This window comes from Solenopsis invicta, chromosome 15, assembly GCF_016802725.1.
Source record: "Solenopsis invicta isolate M01_SB chromosome 15, UNIL_Sinv_3.0, whole genome shotgun sequence".
NCBI lineage: Eukaryota > Metazoa > Arthropoda > Insecta > Hymenoptera > Formicidae > Solenopsis > Solenopsis invicta.
Window position 1 is genome coordinate 2,601,807 of NC_052678.1, and position 21,929 is coordinate 2,623,735.

Consider the following 21,929-nt stretch of genomic DNA (forward strand, 5'->3'; position numbering starts at 1 on the left):
GATAGACTCAAATATGTCTCTAAATTTAAATAAAATATATCGTAATATATCGCAAAATCTAAAAATAAAAAAAAACAAAGCATTTTATACACTTATAATATTAAAACATAATAAAATAAATTAATTTAAGAAAAAAAAAGGAAACCTGTATCACGTAGTGAATACGATAACCTCCTTATCATTTTTTTAACAGTGCGATGGTATCATACCTCTACTAAACTTCCTCAATTCTCAAGAAAATTGATAAAATCAAGATTTTCTATTGACACAAACTTTAATATCATATGGTAAATATTTGTGGTAAATTCTTGTTACACACACTTCTTCACGAATTCAATTACTTGAGGCTCGTTTTTCATTAACTTTTTTAATGTGATTTATACAATATGAAAATTCGTGTCACGTCACGACAGAAATAGCTACACTACAACGGTAAATACGGAAAATGTAATGTTTAAACAGTTATATGTATATCGAGAACGGAACGGTGAATCGAGCTCGTATTTCACAAGCATATGTAATTCATAATATCTAAATTACTTGAGACAAAAGTTTCAAGACAGTCTTGAATCTATTAGCGAATTCGGTTGGACTGCACAGGTGCATACTCGGGTGCATATTAAAGCCGCTGTATCATAATCTAACCTGATATAAAAATAAATATCTTGAATGATAAACTATACGATATTTTAGATTTTCCCAAATGGCATAATCTAAAATATCGATTGAGGATTTCACAATTTAGTCTGTTTATACATTTGTATTAAATACACATCTTTACGTCGATTTGTGTACGGCGGTTTTAATGCACTATCAGTGCGCGCTGGTGCGTCCAACCGCATCCGCTGTGTGTGTTTTGGGGTCTAACTACCTGAACAAACCAAGCATTATTTAGATTAGTTCTGGAAGAGATATCGATTGCTCAGGACCATCGCTATTGTTTCCTATCGTGTCTCCGTCACAGAATTTCATCTTTCAACCGGGAAACACGAGTTGATGTCTTACGTAAGAGCGCTCTTCTCTCGTCGTTCGCTTAGCTCGCGTTCGAGTTTTTCCTCGAAACGTTTCACCGCGAGCATTTGGGCGGACGTTCGTCGCGCGCGCGCGAGAGAGAGCATATTCCTCCCCTCGGAATCGAAATCTTTTCCGAAGATTGGCTGTACAATGTGCGCGTCCTTAAACGGGGCTCCTCGAGGCATCTTTCGGAAGTATACGCGGCAGAATCAATACTTTCCTTGAACTCTACGAGTCGGTAAACAGCGTACGTGTGAGATGGCAGCGCGCGCGCGCGCGTGTATGTATGTACAGTAGAGCTTGCGCTGGCACGCGGCTTAAAGGGAGAGAGGACAGTTTCCGGGACGTGTCGCGAATGGTGAAGCTCTCTCGGAGATATCTGCGCGGGGCGAAAATTCGAATACACCGATAGTCTCGAGTGGCGATGTATCCCTCAAGTGTGCTCTGTGTAAACTTTTCGGGTTCGTGCACGGGCGGCTTTCTTTCGAGTCGGCAAACATGACAAATATGAGAACTGGGAGATACAATCGCCCCAACTTTCGTTCGAATTCGATCGAAGAACCGAATGTCACTGTGTTGCACCTTGCTGGACGTTCTCCGATCGCTTCACGACACTCCATCGCGATCGTTGCACCGTCGCGCGTTCAGACGTTTTTTCTTCTCTGTACCGTGGACAAGCCGAAAGTTTACAGGATGCTCGAGCATCCTGTGGCTTTCGAGCGGATGACACTCGACGTCTCTCCCTCCGTCGTCGTCGTCGTCGTCGTCGTTGTCTCTCGCGTAGAAATCGACCGACCGACACCGGTGGCGTCCGCGAGGCATCGGTAAGGTGAGACGACCGTGTAATCTATAGCGGCCAGGTGTATCGATTATCTTGTGACCCGATTCCGACTGGATATCGAGTTCCTGGGTTGGCATATAGAATTGCCGCGTCCCACCGCTGCACGCACTCATACGCGTGCGCCGCGCCAGGTATGGACTGTTCCACGTGCATGGGTGGAGATCCTGGGAAGTTGCACTGCTCTCCACGCGCTTATTCCCGGATGTGTACATCCGAGAGGATCGCGGAGCGTCCCACACGTGCCAAAGAAGTCCTTTTTTGTTTCGAGCTGTCAAATACTCTAAAAACGTTTTTATATGCGTTCTGCGAAGGATACAGGATATCTTCCAAAATTATTTATCTTGCGAAAGGAGAGGAGTTACTGGACAATGGTCCACATCTTAGATGATCTATTCGTTTTATACTTAAATATTGGCTTTATATTTTATGTTTTATATACAGAAAAAAAATGGTTGCAGCCATAATTTAATTCAAATCGAGAAAAGTCCATAGATCATAATTTCACTAGAAACATTTTCGGTGCCAACTATATTTATAGTTGTTATGACGATGCAAATTGTAGCTATTAATTATTATTACTACGCAAATAGTAAAGAAATGTTGGTTTTATACGCAGAAAAAAATGGATGCAATCATAATTTATCATAATTTAATTTAAAATCGAGAAAGGTCCATAGATCATAATTTCACTATAATACATAATCAGTTTTTGTGCCAACTATATATTTATAATTGTTTCAACCAAGCAAATTATAGCCTTTAATTATTATTACTACGTAACTGTTAAGTGAATGTTAAAAAATAGTTATATTTACTATAATTGTGAGTGCATTTACTATATAAAAATTGTTTATTTGTATCATGTATCCATAAATTCATATTTTACTATATTAATATTTAAAATTACTATAATCTACAGCAAATTATTTATAGTTGGTAAAATTATAAACATAAAATTATTAACAAAGTTACTACCATTATAATAGTAACACCTAAAAAAATAGAGCTCCTAGCTATTTTTATTTTTCCATACGATTACAGTCACAAATACTAAATACTTTTCTCCCAGTGTAATTTAATTTTTCTTCTCAAGTCCTGTTGTCTGTTCAAAATGAACTGTTCTTCTCGAAATGTCTCTAATCCAACGCTATCTTGAGATTTGTAATTCTGTATACGGACTTGAAGTGCACCTATTATGTTTTAAAGCCAGTTGGATGCACCTGAACCAAAGTTTCGCACGGTTCTAGAGCTACCGATCGCGTCCTATTAATATTTCATCAAATTCTAAATCTCCTCCCGCGCCCAAGGCTTTCTGTCGCGCTTACATGTTTTATGTATTTTATCGTAATGCTACATCCGCGTGTACTTTTCTTCTACCTCTTTCCACCCTATTTATATAATTTAGATAAATAAATACAAAAATGTGTAGAATAAAAGAATTGTTAATGCTAACGAACGAATTCTTTTCTACGCTCTTTACAATTTAATTAATTTATTGTTATTAGTTATTACGGCGCGTAAAAGTTTCTTGGTTTAATTATGCTCCGACGTGTGAACGCGATCTCGATGATCGTAATTCATTAAGAACGTCTCAGAGTTTTTAATTGCGCGACTCTCGCGTCGAGCCATAAATTCCTTCCGTATTAATTCGCGCTATGAAAAAACGTAAATTCAAGCAGCGGAAGCTGAACGTGACGTTTATATTTCGCCAGGATCTGCGTATTCTCTATCAAGAAGTCGAAATCAATATATGCATATGTATGAGTGTATCAACACAATAAAATATACGTTACAAATATTAACTCATTAAATTGAAAGGCATATAAAACTAGAAGAACAGAACAATTGTAATTTGCAAAAGTTATCATAAATGCAAAATTATAAAACTCAATTGTTCGCAGTAGACATCCTGCATTCTTTGTTGAATTGTAGAATAAAAAAGTGAACTAATATTTATGACTATAATTGCATGATAAAAAAAAATAAATATAAATAAGAGCTCCATTTTTAGAACTGCTATAATGTTAATAATAATAACCTTGTGTTTATATAATAATTTTACTATAAATAAATTTTAATATAAATTATAAAAATTGAAAATATTAATATGATAAAATATCAAGATGTATAAAATAAAATTAACATTTTTATATAGTAAATGCAATCGTAATTATAATAAACATAACTATCTTTTAAATAATCGCTTAATATTTATGTAATAATAGTTAATAACAAATAGATATAATTTACATAGTGAAAGCAACACTAAATATGCAAATCGCATCGAAAATGATTACGAATTATAGTTAAAATTATATAATTGTAATCATTTTTTTTCTCTCAATAAAGAGCCACGAAGAATAAATACGACTATTGGTACTATTTGCTACTATTTATGTAAAATTATCGTGACAATTATTTAGATAGAGAATTGGCTTTATTTTATTTTTAATCCTTTCAGAATTATTAAATTGTATGTTATCTCCTTTATTTTAATCATTAAAGAAGCATTATGTTTATCTAACAATAAGTTAATCTGAATAACAATAAGTACGAAGTATTAGTTTTGACCTTTAAGTTAATTGCACTTTCTTCGAACAGAAGAATTTTTTTTAAACTGATGACAGTAAATTGCACAGATTAAAAAATAGCAGCACAATGTGAAAATTGCCAAAAATGCCAAAACAAAAAGAAAAATTCAAAAACTTTTACAAGAAACTTTATCAGTTATTATAATATGACTTGTATATTCTTTTTATATTTTTCATTTTCATGCGTATATTGATAAAAAATATTTTTTTGCCAGATTGAATTATTTAAAGAATTTTTGTTTTTATGAAATAAAAATTTACAAAAGAAGGTATGAATAAAAAATAAAAAATATGAACATTATCATTTTTCTATATCTTAAATTATTTCGCTCAGTAGTAATATTATTAAAAAATTCTCCAGACAAAATAATACATAATTTTATCTTCTATCTATAAATAAATTTAAAATTAAATTATCTTTATATTTAAGATACATTTGTACGTAATTTATCCTATCTTTTTCTAGACAACTTTCAGTTAAGTCTAAGTGCAACACTGCACGTGAGATATCAACGGCTGATGACCTTCCGTGAAACGTCGTTGAGTTAATAGCCATCGATCGGCAATGTTTTATTTCCAAGACAACATCGCCCGTTCGAATGAGCCATCGGACCCGGAGGGGCTCGTCAAACGATACCTCACGTGCGTGCAAGGATCTCGCCAGACAACTCGCAGCCTATCGCATGTACATATAACATACGGCGTAGGGTTTCGGTTAACTTCGAGACCGCCTCCTCCGCACGTGACAATATTGCGGGCTGACGAAGAGGAAAAAGGGGTCCTCGTCGCGAGCATCGCGCGTCATTGCGTATTTACGATAGCGCGACTGTCCCATCCGCCAATAATGGTTTGCGCCTCATCCCGTATTCCACGCCACGTTCCAGCCGATGGTCACGCAATGACCCACCTCGTCGTCGCGAACCTAATACCTTTCCCCCCTACCTCCCAGCCCCGAGTTGTGCAACTGCATGATATAATTTTACGACTACCACCAGACCCACGTCGCGACCGAACGACGTCGTGGATGTTGGAATTTCGTGCGTACGAGCTAATGGATCGTAATGCGACATCGGTTGGCTTTTCACCGGAGGTAAAGCGCGCGACGTCTCGCCGGACGGACCTTTTCCCCCCGAGGTTTTTGCGACCGTCCGCGCGTAATATTCGAAAATATTTGGATGGCAAACGTTTTCCTTTCATTTCGCCCGATGGTTACGCGTTGGCTTCGCGCAGAGCATAAATGCGAGTAAGACATTTCGCTTCCATCTCGAGTGAGATTAAAGTTCGAAATGTCAACTCGCCGGTTTTTACGCATCTCCAAGAATCGCTGCAACGCTCGATAAATATTATTAAATATTTGCATTGAAATGCCTGTAGTGTCTTGGGTAAGAGACGTCTTCTTCAATGTTGCAAAAAGATTCTCTGAAAAACTCTTTCCGGATCTCCCGGACATTTTTATTCAATGTCATTTTCATGAAAAGTAATATTTTTCAAAGCTAATTTAAAATAAATTTAATTACCCGACTTCCTGTACCATTCTCCTTCATAATTTGAGAATTTTCATAATGTACGTATTTTATATCGTGTAAAATGTTTATTTACTTGTCCGTTAAATAAAGATAAAATTGTATTTAAACATTGAGGGACAATTTGTTAAAATAAAACAAAACTTATCTAAAAAATCTAAATAAAAGTTATTTTAGTTTACACTGAGAAAAAAATGTTTAGTATTTCAGACTATAATTGTATGGTGAAATTATTAGAATCTCCATTTTTATAATTATTATTCCTATAACGTTAGTAATAATAACTTTGTGTTTTTAGTTTTACCCTAAAAAAATTCTTACTATGAATTATGATAATTACAATTTTTAATACAGTAAAGGATCAAGGTATAGGTGGCAAAAATAAAATAAACATTTCTTAGACATTAAGAATATATTTCCGTTTTTCGCAAGTGAAAAGAAACTTCGTCAAAGAAATAGTTCTGACAGGCCATTTGCGAATTCGATGAGACTTCCTAAAAACTCACCAATTTCCCCATACAAATAAAGCACCCAGAGGAGAATTCCAGATTTCGCGCATCTTCCAGCTTTTTCCGCATAATAGAGATCCTACCGGGACCTTAATCGATGGCGCACGGTCGAAAGAGCCGCTCGCATAATGCGGGGATATTGCAATAGCGTCTTTAAGCCGGGTCTGCATCAAGCAGCGAACAATGGTAATACCATTAGCGACGGACGCGCAGGCGGGATAGTTCGAGGGGGGCGCGCAAAAAGAAACCTCTCGTTAGCCCGCAGGCGGGATACGCGGCTTCTCCGCGACAGGACGAATTAGGAGTTTGCCGCCGGCTATTGAACTCTGCTCCACCGCGTTGCGTCGCCGCGGGTCTACGCGTGACGTGTATGCAGAAACACGGCGTTTTGCGCGCACGCGACCACCACAAGCCAAGAGCACTCGACTGGCTATTAAATTAGCGCGCGCGGTACACCGGAAACGGGACGCGCCATCCACGCGATCGTTCGCGGAAAAAGGAAAACGACGCTGCCGCTCACCTCCCCATGGAGCATGCCGCGAGACCGAGATAAATAATTATCGTGGCAGGTAATACCATCATGCGCGAGCAGCTCGAAGAGCGCGGTCGGGCGAGTTTCACGTCAATCGTGGAGGCTGAAATATTATACGCGCGCGCTTTGCGAAATTAATTTGCGAAGCGTCCGCATGCAAATGCTGCATGACGTCTTTGAATTTAAAGGGATGCACACAGTACCGGAGGAAAGTCACCAGTACCGGCACACCGCTCTGCTTTTGAATAGTATTTCTTAAACGAAAGCTAAAAGTAAAACTTAAAAAGCCTAAATGTACATTAGAAAAGTGTCTCCCGTCAGATAATATAGCAGTTTTTATAACACTGTTTTGCATTATAATTGTAATGATTGTTTTTGCGTAACGTAACTCAAAACCCTATAAGCGCAAAATATTATTTAAATATTAAGTAATATTCTTGAAATACTATTTAATATTAATAAAAAGTGGTTGCACGTCCACTCCTCACAATATTATATAAATATTAGAAATAAATAATATTATTTATTTTTTCTATATTTTGTCAAAATATAGTTTTTAAATATAATAATTATAAAGTTTATGTATATTTTATTATCCATAATAATTCACATTAATTTTTAATAAACAAAAATAATATTCATAATATTTCACGGATGTTAAAATAATATACGAATATTATATAAGGCAGACTATAACATTAGTACAAAATTCCCACAATATTAAAAAGAACATTATATTCTCAAAATATTATTTTAATTTTTAATAATATTCGTGTAATATTTTAGCAATATTGTATGCTTATAAAGAAAAAGAGTCTGAGAAATTGGACCTTAAAGCTGGCACAGCGATTTTAAACCGCATTACGAAGAAAAGATGAAAAAGAAAAAATATGAACAAAACAATTTTAGAAAGTTACAAATATGTAAAATAATCTAACGTTATCAACAATATATTCGCTATTGTTCAAATTGAGTAATTTGCAAGAAAAAATCGTGCAAATTTTCTTTTCGCTTTTCAGGAATTCGTCTTTAGCAAATTTTATATAGAAAAAAAGCTATAAATGTGTGAACTGTGGATTTTTATTTTTTTTATTGTCTAAGCAGATCGTGTTTTTATCAATATTTATACAGTGCAATGTTTAATTTTCGAGAAATAAAGAGGCGCGCCGCTTTAGAAAGGCTCTGCTAATATTGGCGATTTTCTTTTACCTTTTTTTTAAATAAAAATAAAATGTTGTAAAATATTTATAAATTATTCAAAAGGAAATAATAAAGTTATATATAATCTAAGAAAATAAATATATAATCCAATTGAATGGAATACAAGACGTACTTACTCTTTCATTTGATTTTTATTATACTCGTACATTTCTTCTTATTTTATTGAATTAATTTCATTCTTCAGAGTTCTACGAATATTCCAGTATTTTATTCCTGTATTTGAATTTTTATCAATTATACACATACATCGGGTTTGATGACATTTAATAGAGAACAACCTCGGCAGTTCGATAACCTGATATTTTCAATTAAGAAACAGAAATTTATTGAACATACCACGACTCTCTCGACAACGGTGAAAACTCGTTCGCGATTTTTGGCCGGCGTCACGCTGCGGAAATTTAAACTGTATACACATAGATAGGTGGTTTATTGATAATGGTTTGGTAGGAGCACGCGTAGTAGACTAAACTACTCTCGTGCATGCAGTGTTGAAGCTTGATTTAGCGCGAAAGTTGTACGTTCCTGCGCCCTGCCGTTCATCAGTCGACGAAAACCTTCGTCGGAAACATAATCTCTTCGCTCCGTCCGTAAACTGAACTCCTCGCTCGTTCGCTCGCCAACTCTTTTCGTTCTTTGCTCCAGTTAGCGAAGGGAAACATCGCGGTCGCCATCTTCGAGAGTTCCGGCGCGGAAAGCGACCGTCAATAGAATCTGCTGGCAATCGCGAATTAATTCTCGAGACCGCCCCCGCCCCCTCCCCTCGTCGTCGATCTCCCCTCGGGCCGCATTCTCCATTCTTCGGTAAAATCAAAAATCAACCCCCTCGTCGCCGCCCCGTCTTCCGCTCATCCCCATACCCATTTTCCGCTCGAGCAATCTCGTTGCGGACGTATAATGGCGTCTGCAGCGTCGCTTGATCAAGTAATGATAAAAATCTGCTATGAGGTCGGTTAGAATCGTTTCTCGAAGCCTTTCTTTTCGATTTCGTGTAACAGAAACGGCTGCGGATAGCAGGATCGCATTAAAGATCTAACGAGCGATAGCTGGAGAAATGAATGAAATGAAATAAAATAAAAAGTAAAGAGACTCGAGAGATTTGATGTAAAAACGATCAAAATAAAAATTGGATATTTTATATTCGAATACCAATAACGTGTTCCAGAATCTTCAGTTTTATTCCTTAAGGCATCATGTGGAAAAAGATAATTTTCTTGCTATCACCTCTCGATCACTTTTTCATCTATTTTTAAAGTGATTTTAAAGTGATTTTAAAAATCCCTAGATTTATACTTTCAAATTTGTAAAACAATGTTTATATTTGGAAAAAAGAAAATGTAGCATAATTTAATTATCTTTGAAATTATGAGAAACTTCATGTTTTACAGAAAATTATAGAAAATCGAACACGGAATATCCACGAAGATACTTTAAGGATTGGCAATAAAGAATGACACATAAAATGCATTGATTTTGGCCGCCGTATGGCAAATAAAAATGGTACGTCTCCTTTTATAGTTTTTGAGCTGCGCTGAATCTGATTTCGATCTTCATAAAATTTTAATTTGTCGAGAAAGTATGAAAATCGGCACATGAAGCCATTCAACATCCAGTATCGTAAATTATATTATTGTATTATTGTTGAGCTTTACAAACGTCAATCAATTCGTGTTTTTTTCCTGCTAGTAAAACATAACAACACAATTAATTCTCTCATCTCTAATTCATGTTTTGTTTTATAAAAAAAAAAAGAAATTATTACTAAAAACAGAGGTATTGTTGATGAAAGCTATTTCAAATCTTGATTACGACAGAGAGCATTACCTATTGTTCATTACGTTCTTTGAGAGCTTTATCTCTCAATCAGAATATTTTGTATTCTATTATAATATTAGAAATTGTAAAAGTTGCATAAAAGTATTTCCGTTCCTAATAAAGCTTTCCTCACTTATAAATTTGTGTCACGTATCGATCGATTTTCACTGAATATCGTTAATTGTTTTTACCTTCTTACGCTTTTAACACTTTCCCGCAAATTAAAATTTTTCACAAGTCGTAATCAGATTCACTCAAGTTTAAAAACTACATTAAAAAAAAAAAAAAACATACCGATTACTTGCCATTTCAGGAAGCAAAGTTTTACTCGTTAATTTTTCAACGACTTCCGCTGCTATCTTGGATAATTCGTGTCAAACCGTCGGTACCAATTGACATCCGGTAATGGAGGAGCCCGTTTTTGCCCGTTCGTAAACACCGTTAACGAACGTGATGCAGACATACAATATGTACACTCCGTGTACATTTCGATGTTCATTCGACGATTCGATTTCCATTAGTGACATGATATACATAGGAATGAGCGCGGAAGAGGGAATCGCGCGCGCGCTCGCCTCTCTATTTTTTTTTATTTTTTTATTCCCCTAACGACTTTCTGCCCGTATCGACTTACCGCTAGGATCGTACCGTGTTCGTGCGGTGCTTTACGAGTTCATTTCGCTTCGAACGATCCTTTATAAAAATCCAATAATAGGTCACCCAGATATATCGTCCGGCGTGCGGCATCATGCGCGTGCCATCCGAGCCATCGTGTCGATTGCTTCGTATGTACGTCCGCTTGGCCGCGAAAGAGCAACTGAAAAGCGGCTCCACCTCCTTTAAAGATCTCCAAGCCGGAAGATACATTGGCGCACCCGTTTCCACGTAATAGGTCGTATTTTCTGCTTATCCATAATTTGTGCATTACCGGCGATGCAATGCATCGCATTGCACGGTACGCGTGCCGTTTTAACCTACCGCCGCTCTTGCACCAGAGAGACCTTTATTTCGATGTTATATTCTTCTCGAACGAGAAGATGTGTACCTCGTATATTTATAAGAGATACATACAGTGGGCCGAAATAATACATGACACAACCGGGAAGAAGGTGATGCTGATTTATAATAAGTAGAAGAAATTTTCAGGATCTTAAAAAAAAAAAAAAAAAAACATTCTAGCATTTCGATTTATTTTATGCCGTAATGTCACTTCCCAATTGTATTACACAATTTAGTCCACCCTGTATAACGCGCGTCCGAAGAAATAAATTCAATTCTCCGTTTCAATTCTCAGATTTGGAAGATACTATTTCAGAATATTGTTCCAACGTCCTAAGCTCTTTTGTAATTTTCTATGGATATGTAAAAGTCAAACACGTTGTTACCGATGTCTTCGTTGTTGCACTGAGAAAAAGAGTTTAGTGATGAAATAGTTTCGATTAAATGTTTGACTAATACAATCAAATATTTAGTAATTAAGTTAATGGTAACGAAATATAATAATAGTAACCAATCGGTTGTTGAACGGTTGCCAAACAGTTACTAAATATTACTGAAGCTTTGGATTTGCATTAACTGAATATTTAATTAAAACTATTTCTCACCAAGGCGTAACTAGGTTTGATTATTATTACCAAGCTCTTTTCAGTGTGCAGCTCGTCGTGTGTCCCTATTTACACGTCTGTGTTACAAAAATACAGAGTCGAATAGAACGATAGAAATTTCGCAGAAAATCTGAAGTAAAGTATTGTATTTTTTTTCTGCAAGAGCTATCGTTTAAAGTGGCAACATTCTTTTGAAGGCAATGACGTCCCAAGTGTAACCATACAGCTTCGTTTAACGTGACGCCGCGCGCCGCTGCGCACAGGAGAACCTCACATTAGTATAGCCCATCGAACGTGTTAACCCCTTTAGCCAGAGTAAATAACGACGGAATTGTGTCAGCATCGTTTGCAGCCTCCTTTCGACACGCGCGCAATCCTGCCGGGAGCTGCTGTGTCAACGGCGGACCGTTAACGTCCGTCCAATCAGAGCGCATAAAAATCATTAGAAGGGCGAATCCCCGAAAGTGAGTTTCGTGCCTCCGACGTTAATCCGGGGGATTAAATTAATCAATCGTCGTTTGCCGATCCGGCTCAGTTGGGTTGAGAGCGTCAATATTACGGCGCGGTGCGGCGGCGCCCGCTTCGCTCGCCCGCTTCTCTCTGAGAGGCTCCTCCTCGCTGGCATTATCACGGTTCGCCGGGAGAGAGCGGGCCGGAATTTCCTTATAATTAGCGTTGTTTGCGTATGGCGATGCCGACGCGCGCGGCGCTCTTCGTTAATCAAATTCAACTTCATCACTGGAAATCTAGTCGTGATGCGGCCTCGCGTCACCCACCTCGTGTTAGCCCCTCGTGTTACGTAGTTAACTGTCAGCCTGTTATACTAGTTAGAACAATCTCCGCGTCTAGATTTCGCGAGAGAGCCACTGATATCTCGTCCCGAGACAAGATGAGTCCTAAGGTTCGATGGCTCGGCCACGGTTCGTTAGCTCGAACGCGAACGTTTATATCGATTTAACGAGGCTGAGACGAAGGGTTTATGCAAATACCTCTGCAGTTCGCGAGCGACGAATGATGTCGCGAATAGAGATTATGATTGAAGACAGAACAGTGATCTTAATTAGCAGCTATGATTTTTCAGTTATGGAAGTGTAGAATCATTTTTAAAAATATTTCGCTTGCGCACCACAATTATTTAGTCCATCATCATGGTGTCACCATAATACGTGCACTGAGAGAAAAAATTGTAGTGGCGGCAACTATAAGGAGACAACCATACCAATTTAGTTAATAAAATTATAATTTATAGTTAAACGAATTATATTATAGTTACTGCAACTAAGTTAATGATTAAAAGAACTAATAAAAAATAGTTGCAATATACTATCTAATATATTTTTTCTAAACTATTTTTTATTAGTTCTCTTAATCACTAACTTAGCTGCGGTAACTATAATATAGTTCGCTTAACTATAAATTATAATTCTATTAACTAAATTGATATGGTTGTCCTCTTATAGTTGCCGCCACTACAATTTTTTCTCTCTGTGTGGGAATCGTTTCGGCTGTGCAATATTAATTTTCATCGAGACTGTCGAGCTATTATTCTAGGTAGAGCGATCTCTTTGTGAACTTGCCGAGTTTCCTGCTCCCGTTATCGACCTCGCGGCAGAACGGAAGGATTAGAAGTTCACTGAATTGGCTATCTTAGGCGAAACTAATAAGTGCCTGACTTTCTAGTAAAAGAGAGCGATTTGGAATTATGCGGACGTCGCTGCATGATAATTTAATGAAACAATCGAAGAGTATCAAGTGTCAAATTGAGCTGAATGAAATGGTCATAAAATTGTCGCATTAAATTCTTTAATAATCGGTTACGCATTTCTTGAATCTATCAGTGTTGAATAATATTGAAGCTTAAGAATGGCTTTCACTGCAAAGCTTCGATATTCTTGTCACCGTCCCTTCTCCCTAATTCCTTTGTCAGCATCAATCCACTTCGTTAATTACCCGAATCTCTCAGTAGGCCTCCCTTGCGACCTCATCAGCATCGAGCTTATTCTGGAACAGACGCGGCGGAGTCAGCTAACACACTCACGAATATAATGGACTGTTCCTCTATTTATACCGTGGCAGTCCGGCTCGTAGATGATTATATGGATTATTCAAGCGTTACGCTCCCCAGACGTAATGCTGTAAACTGCTCTTATAAACGATGTAACACCGTGCATTTAACCGAACTTAAATGCAATAATTCGTTGCAGCTTCAAAGTTTCGGCATTATAACGGCACCCTAAACTTTAGTTAACGTAAAATGTGTAATTGGAATTAAGTGAAGAATATAACTAGCTGACGTTAAACAAATCGCATAATTGAGGCTTAGTTTAAACTCTTACAATGCAATGTGAAAAAGGGCACCTTATCCAACGAAAAACTTGGGTAATTCGCATTCGATTACTTTCTTAATTACAGAAAATGTTTTTAAAAAATGTTTAAAAATTGATGAACGTATTTGTACGTTTCTAGAACAGATGTCTGTATTTTATTTTGGACCAAAAGTGAAACGTTATATAATTTAACTAACAAATTTGATTTAAAAAAATTGTAATCTTTATAACAAATGTACATAAAAAATAATTCTAGAGTTTTCTAATTAAAAAGCTTTGAAAAAATAGAGAAATTACAAATTCTTCAAAATTTCGAGATAGTTCGGGAAAATGAGCGATTTTCAATAAGCAATGAAAAGCAAAAATCGAGTATCGTAAAAAAAAAGTATTTTTTAAAATAGTGTTTTGTTCGCGTACAATGCGGTTTGATATTTCAATTCTGTTCTCCAATAATTTTTTTTTAGGAAAATAATTAAAAAGAAATTTACATTCCGACATTATTTTAAAATTAAAATAAAATACAATATTTTTTACAAAATTTTTACTTTACAGAAAAAGGCAATGTTGCCTGCAGTTCTGGGTCACTAGTGCTCGAACAAAAATCGATTCGATGCAGTTTTGGAGGGAAACGACGGCTCCGGTTAGCATCCCATCGTACAGAGGTAACCACCATCATAAACTCTTTTTTTTACGAGGGAGGTGATTGATTTCTATTTATAAAAGTTTTTCGAAATCTCAGAGTCCCCCACTACTAAGAAGTGGGGGACTCTGAGATTTCGAAAAACTTTTATAAATAGAAATCAATCAGACATAAATTTGCAGGAAAAGAGTTAAGAGAAAAATTGTTTCGCGAAACGAGGGTAAATACCATCAGATCTCACTCTGCGATACACTCTTTGTACATTTTATCGAGGCCATTAAGTCCGTATCTCCTCACGTTACACTTGGCTGACTGTGTATTCCCCGGGACCATGCATTACTTTCATCTCGTCTGACGTTCAAATGTGACGCTTTTGAGGCGGATAAATGCAACCATGTCGTTTCAACTCAGCGTCTCTCGTCGCTCTGGGATAGTGCGGCGATGTTGGCGGCGGCGGTGGCCGAGTGGACGTGTGCAAGCCGCTATACGTGCCTCCTGACAGTTGAGAATTTACTTGGCTACGAAAGCGTTACGGCCACTCGAGATCCGCTCTTCTCCCTCTCGACCGCGCCAACATTTGCGTATTTCGCTGGCTTTACCCGAGAATTCGAGATACCACTGTTATCGCGAAAGAGATCTCTGTCCCTCTTTCTCTCACTCTCACTTTGTAAAGGGGCCACCACCTTCGGATCGTCAGACAGCTAACATTTTCGGGTTGGCTCCACGTGCCAGGCTTTGTCCAGAAAGCAAATTTAGGTCCTTTGCTCGAGAACCGAGTGCGCGCGATGCGCTTTGACTGCGTCGGCGCGTTTTGTCAAAGCGGACTGATTGTTGCGAGGTGGAAATTAGTTGTCGAGCAACGCAGGCTTTCGTGCGCGAATGCGAGAGAAACGATTGTACGTAAGCCGCAATTGCGTTCGCAATCCTATATCGAAATTGGTATTACAATGGATTTTCAAATCGAGGTACATACACTGTGGCTGTAACTATTATATAAGGTGGTAGCAACTACAAGAGGACAACCATACGAGTTTAGCTAATAGAATTATAATATATAGTTAAGTGAACTATATTATCCTAACAGCACAAGATATCGTATGAATATTCTAGAATATTCTAGATATCGAACATTCGTACAATATCGTGATGTCATGCGTTTATTTGTAAAATATCACAATATTTGTTCAATATCATGTGCTGTTAGGGTATAGTTATTGCACATAATATAGTACATATATAATATATAATAAAGTATATATAGTATAATATATTACATAGTATATAGTAATAGTATATAGTATAGTATATAGTATAGTATGTAGTATAGTATATAGTATAGTATGTAGTATAGTATATAGTATAGTATATAGTACAGTATATAGTACAGTATATAGTATAGTATATAGTATATAATATAGCATATAATATAGTATGTAGTATAGTATATAGTATAGTATATAGTATAGTATATAGTATATAATATACTATATGATATAGTATATAATATACAGTATTCAGTATATGGTATACAGTATACAGTATATAGTATATAATATATAATATAGTACAACTATTTTTTAGTAATTCACTTAACTATATATAATAAATCTATCAACTAAACTTGTGCATGGTTGTCCCTTACAGTTGCCACCACAATTTTTCCTCACAGTGTAGAATTCAATTTTCTTAAGGACAAATAGCCCCTCCCCTCCCCCTTCGGCCTTGGAATCCATGAATGAAGATTATGACAGTGATTCGGAGAGCGTCATGTATATTTCATCGTTTAATTCCATCTCTCGGAGCTCCCGCGGTGGCGTGAAAATATGCGAACCCAAACTTCCGCGGGAGTGCATCGGCGAGGACGTACGACTCGTAACTTCGAATGATTTTTGTTTGAGTAATAGGATGAGAGTGGCTCATGGCGATATAATCGTCGCAAACTTGGCAATTTCCACGCGAGTCGCCGCGCCGCGCCGGCTCGGGAGAGATTTTCCGAGACGCGAGGGTCTCGTGGGCTCCCTCTCTCGGACGTTGGGTAACGTTGGGAAAATTCATTATTTCGCCGGCGTTACGTGGAATTTCGAAGGAAACGGGGAGCGCCGCATTCCACGGGGAGGATTCCTCGCAAAAGCAATTTGCATAAAACAATCAATAAAACAAGACTGATAAGTCGCAGCAGCGCGGCGGCTAGCAGACGCGCGCGTTGCAGCGTGAGCGCGCGCCTCGAATTTCAGCTCGCGACGACGCGAGGGACGCGACGCGTCGATTTATCACGCGGTCGGGCGCAATTTTTTACGCCCTCCCACCGCCCCGTCTAAACGCGAATACCTCTTTGACGCGTTCTACGATTACACGTGAAAATAAATGGGAGATCTCGCGGACACATAAAGCGTAAGCCTCAACGCGACATCGTCATGATTCCAAGCTCCTCGTCTTCCCTCGCCGCCGCGCCGCGCCGCGCCGGTGAGAGTAGTACGACGCTAGTAAAAACGGCACTACGCTGTGCCGTTGAGCATCTCTTATGCAGAACGATGAAAGAAACGTCGATCATCACCGCCGATAATAGAGCGACGTAGTAAATAAGTAATGCCCTTACAACGGGCTCGTACGACGGCGGATACGAGAATGGAATCGGGGCTATCGTAAAATATTTTTCGCGTCAGTCCGTATCTTCAGCTGCGTGCTATATCTTGCTTGACCCCGACTTCGAAAGCGAGTTTTATTCATTTATGCGGTAGGTCAGCTAGAAATAATAAATGGGATATCCGATCGCGCGAAAGAGCTCCCCTTTTGGGACGCATCGAGCGATGTTCGATTTGCGAAAGATGCTAGAGAAAGAGAGAAGAGAAGATAGAGAGTGTACGTATGTGTAAGAGGGAAGAGGGGGGAGGGGGATATGAAATGACACGTGCAAAGTCTCGCGTTCTGGATTTGGAGATAACAAAAATATACTTTACTACGTTGCGATAGTAGATATCTATTTTTACGGAATAATTATTTCGGTCATCCGGTCGCGATAATGTGATTCGCGAAATAGGTCGCGCGTCGACTCGAATATTGAGTTGTACTACTGCACGGATAAAAAGCTCCGCGCGGCTCACTAGTGACGGTGACGAGAAACGTGTTGAATTATTTCGAGCATAAAATCTCGATTGAATTAAATCTTCGATCGTCTCATTCAATCTTTAAACATCCTGAATATTTTTGAAATATATATTCTTTTATAATACTTTACGTATTATTACGTTAATCTACCCTCTCCATTTTGTTTTCAGACACACATGAAAAAAACGGCTTCGTTCAAATATATAAAAATTTAAATAGTTACAGATTTGAAAATAATTACGTTGGTTCATGTAAATATTGTAAATAATCATATTAAACGTTCAAGCTGGTTGCTAAAATGTCAAAACTTTTTGTTGCGTCATTATGCTTGAATGTTCTACATGAATATTTTGCTGAACCAACATAAATTATTTTCAGATCTGTAGCTGGTCTGATCTTTATTTCAGCAATCCCGTTTTTTTTTTTTTTTTTTAATGTAAATATCAATTTCATTTCCAATACCATAGAGAATATCGACATATCACTTTGTTTTGAGATATATCTCAAATAAAATAAAACTTTGAAATCATAATATCGTTTTGAACTTTGTAAATTGAGTTTTTTTGTACACTGAGAGAAATAAATGGTTGCAATTATCGTAATTTAACTATAATTCATAGTTGTTTTCGGGGATAACTATATTCTTATAGTCGTTTAACCATGTAAATTATAGTTTTTAGTTATCATTACTATGTAGATATTACTATTTCAAAATAAAGTGAATGTTTCAAAAATAGTTATATTTACTATAGTTGTAATTGGATTTACTATATAGAAATATTTATTTTATTTTTACCATCAATATCTTGATATTATACTATATTAATATTTGACTTTATCATATTTATTATCATTTCTAGTAAAACTTTTTCATAAAACTATTATATAAATATAAAACATATTATTTGGTTGTTATTACTAATATTGTTAGAACAGTAATAACTATAAAAATTTCTAACCGTAAATATTTTATCATGTATTTATGATCAGAAATTCCAAACACTTTCTGTGTAAAATAAGCAAATTTTCGACAAAATAAACTCTAAAACCGATATAATCGGCAATAATGAGTCATCTGTACAAAATACAAATTAATATATCTGAAGATTACTTTCATTTCTTGATGTAAAACGTTTTTCGTGTTTTCGTACAAATAGCTTATGCTGTTCTGCAAAATGTAACAATACGTAAAGATTAAATTAAGTTATTAATTACATAGATAGATCTCCTAATGCTGTCTTTTATTTTATTCTACAATATGTTGTATTCGACAATATGTTATAATATATCGTATCAATAGGTGTGCCAGTTTATATTACATTCCAATTTTATGTTTAAAACTGCATTATGAGAAAAATAAGAAAGAAGTGGAAATTTTAGGGCGTTACAAATATGTACGTAAAATAATATCTCAATAATATACTCACTATCCTTTAAACTAATTTGCACAAGAAGATCACGTATAAATTTTAATCTTGCTCTTTTAAAGAATTCGTTAGTAAATTTTACATAAAAAAATATCACGAATGTATTAACTATGGATTTTTATTTCTTTCATTATCTAAGTCAAGGATTCTCAAAGTATTATAGGTCGCGACCCATTAGTAGATCGCAAGCCGACTTCTAGTGGGTCACGAAAAATTATTCAGTAATAATGAGACAATAGAAACCAAATTTAAGCTAGACTACAATTATCAAACTTCTTATATCTTCGAATCATCGATGCTGACATCAAAGCTGTCATCAATAGAAACAGCAAGTAAGCGTATTTTCCACTTTTATATCTCGTTATGTATTAAAAGAGAAATAGATTTATGAAATTATATTTAATAAAAAGTAAAAGGTAAGGTTGCATAAATAAATAATCTATTTACTCTTTAAATAATCCATTCCTTCTTCACTAGAACTTCCGCTTTTTCGTATTCCCTGAAGCTAAATGGGTCACGAGTGTTTGCCGTTTTAAAAAATTGATCGCGATCCACATAAACTCTGACCTGAGCAGATCATGTTTTTATTAGCATTAATTAATAAAATACAATGTTTGGTTTCTAAAAAGTAAAGGAGTGTCGCTTTAGACGACCTGTGTAAATATTGGCGACTTTCTTCCACGTTTCATCTTTATATTCAAGTACTTTAGAGAGAGAGGACTTTCTGAACTTTCAAGACTTTCGAGGCAGTCAAAAATATCAAGACCTTCAAGAATTTTCGAAACTTCCCAAAGATCTCTAGTTTTGCATAATATTTAAAACAATTCGAATCTGTACGATTGAATAAATCAAGAAAACTTTCAAGATAAATTCGGAAGAGAAAGTTCATTACGTGACGGGTGCGTTGTTTAATCAAAGTTAAAAGCCACCATCAGCTCTGGCTGATCGTGCAGAGTAAAATTATATTCACGAGATGCTAATTGGACGACTGTTTATAAGCCACGTAGAAAATTGCACCGCGTGCTTCCCGTCTTTCCCCGAGCTCGCCCGGGGAACGCGCCGCGCCGTATCGTGATAATTCAGCGTTTTAATATCGCGCAAAAGAATACTGCGCGTAATAAATCCGTCCGCTCGACGTCTTGGCCCTTTCATTTTACATACTCTTACCGTAACTCGACTTATCTCCGGGTCAGTGGTTTACGGTATTCCCGGGAATAATAAATTTCAATCCAGCTGCGCAAACGCGCGCGCATCCACGAATTTCTACTCGCGCCTGTGCCCGGAAAGAGCACGGAAAGTAGTTTTGCTCTCCGTGGATTAATAACTTCTCCCCCCCCCTCCCCCTTCCCTCCTTCGTCTTCTCATTATGAGCGATTACGTAGGGGGAAGAACATTCGGGATTCCTTAGCACGCGTCTGACGAATATTAAAAGTCGCTAATTACCGCGTAATTGGACCGCGCGCGGCAATCTCGCTTAATCGTTTCAGCGTTTCGTGGCGACGATCTTATCGTATCGCCGAGTATCTCATCGTAATTCGGCCCGACTCAAGCGCGAAGCGATGCGCGCGATACGTCACGGATACATCGCATCGCGATTCATTGCGATCATAAATATACCGACGCGCAATCGATGCCAATATGATTTTTTACAGCGCCACTTTTACGAGCCGCTTTGATTTTATCGGATTACGGGATATTGAAAATCCCCAGATGGGCTCACTGGGATTTGATATTAATCGATTGAAGTGTTATGAGTGCCGTATGAAGCGCCGATTCGATTTGAGACTCGAGAACAGCACGCGCCCGCCCGCTATATGTATATATTTCATTAATCTGCCGCGATTATAATATATGTGTGCTTGAAGCACTGTATCGCGAGAGCTGCAAATCCACAATATCTCCGTGTCTCACATGCTGTACCGTAATCAATTCCAATTTAAAAGATATCAATTTCATTTCTATTATACGATCATTAAATGGAAAACTGAAATTAAATGAAACGTATTTTTATTTATTCTTTTTATTTTTTTATTTTTATTCCTATCAAACGATGTGTAAAATGCGCGAATCATTGACTCCGTTATTCGAATATTCTCGCGAATTCTTCGATATCGCGAAAATCGTAAAACGAGCCGTTACTAAATAAACTCGTTATTAAACAACAACGTGTGTTGTATGAATCGTGTTGGTATTTACGAGGACAAACAAGTGGCATAAACCGACGTAAAACCGTAGCCATCGTTCCCGGCGATTGTTCCGTTGATCCCATTTAAGTCTGCCATTGAACGTGCAAGATCGCTTGTAACCAAGCCGCATGAATACCGCGTCGTCGTGTGGGACGGATATTTACGCGAGTGCTCCACTTAAGCCTACACATGCGCGCGGGCACACGTCCGGGATAGGATTTCCCTCTTATGTAGAATACGCGAGTAGTTTCGTCGATCCCGCCGTGCTCGACGCGAAAATTCTAAGTACGGGACTCGGAAAGTTTCCCGATACGCTTAAGAAGCACGAGTACAAGCGGAGAGTGCTCTCTTCGAGAGGAGACGAGAAGTCGCCATTAATATAACTTCGTTGCCGACCTCGCATTTGTAGCTTTACGTGAGATCGATCCCCCCACCCCCCCCCTCCTCTCGTAAACAATTTTCTTACCGAGCGATTTATAACGGGGCACGGGGGAGCGTGCGTCACACGTCTGCAAACAAACGCACTTAAACGCGAACGTATCTGTTACCAGATTTACAATGGAACAGCAGGGGGAGTGTGACATATCTCTAAAC

General features: G+C 37.4%; 1 protein-coding gene across 8 annotated transcripts in view; it reads right to left on the minus strand.

Annotated features, from left to right (window-relative positions):
- LOC105200666 overlaps positions 1 to 21,929 on the minus strand; it is a 352,642-nt gene that overhangs the window by 94,627 nt on the left and 236,086 nt on the right. The window contains exon 1 of one of the 8 annotated variants that reach the window (XM_039457854.1): positions 1,597 to 2,625. The exons of the other annotated variants lie outside the window; for them this stretch is intronic. Coding sequence (XP_039313788.1) covers positions 1,597 to 1,634 — 38 coding nt within the window. The 5' untranslated portion in view covers positions 1,635 to 2,625. Of the gene's footprint in view, positions 1 to 1,596; positions 2,626 to 21,929 lie in introns of those variants that run through there. 8 annotated transcript variants of the gene reach the window in all.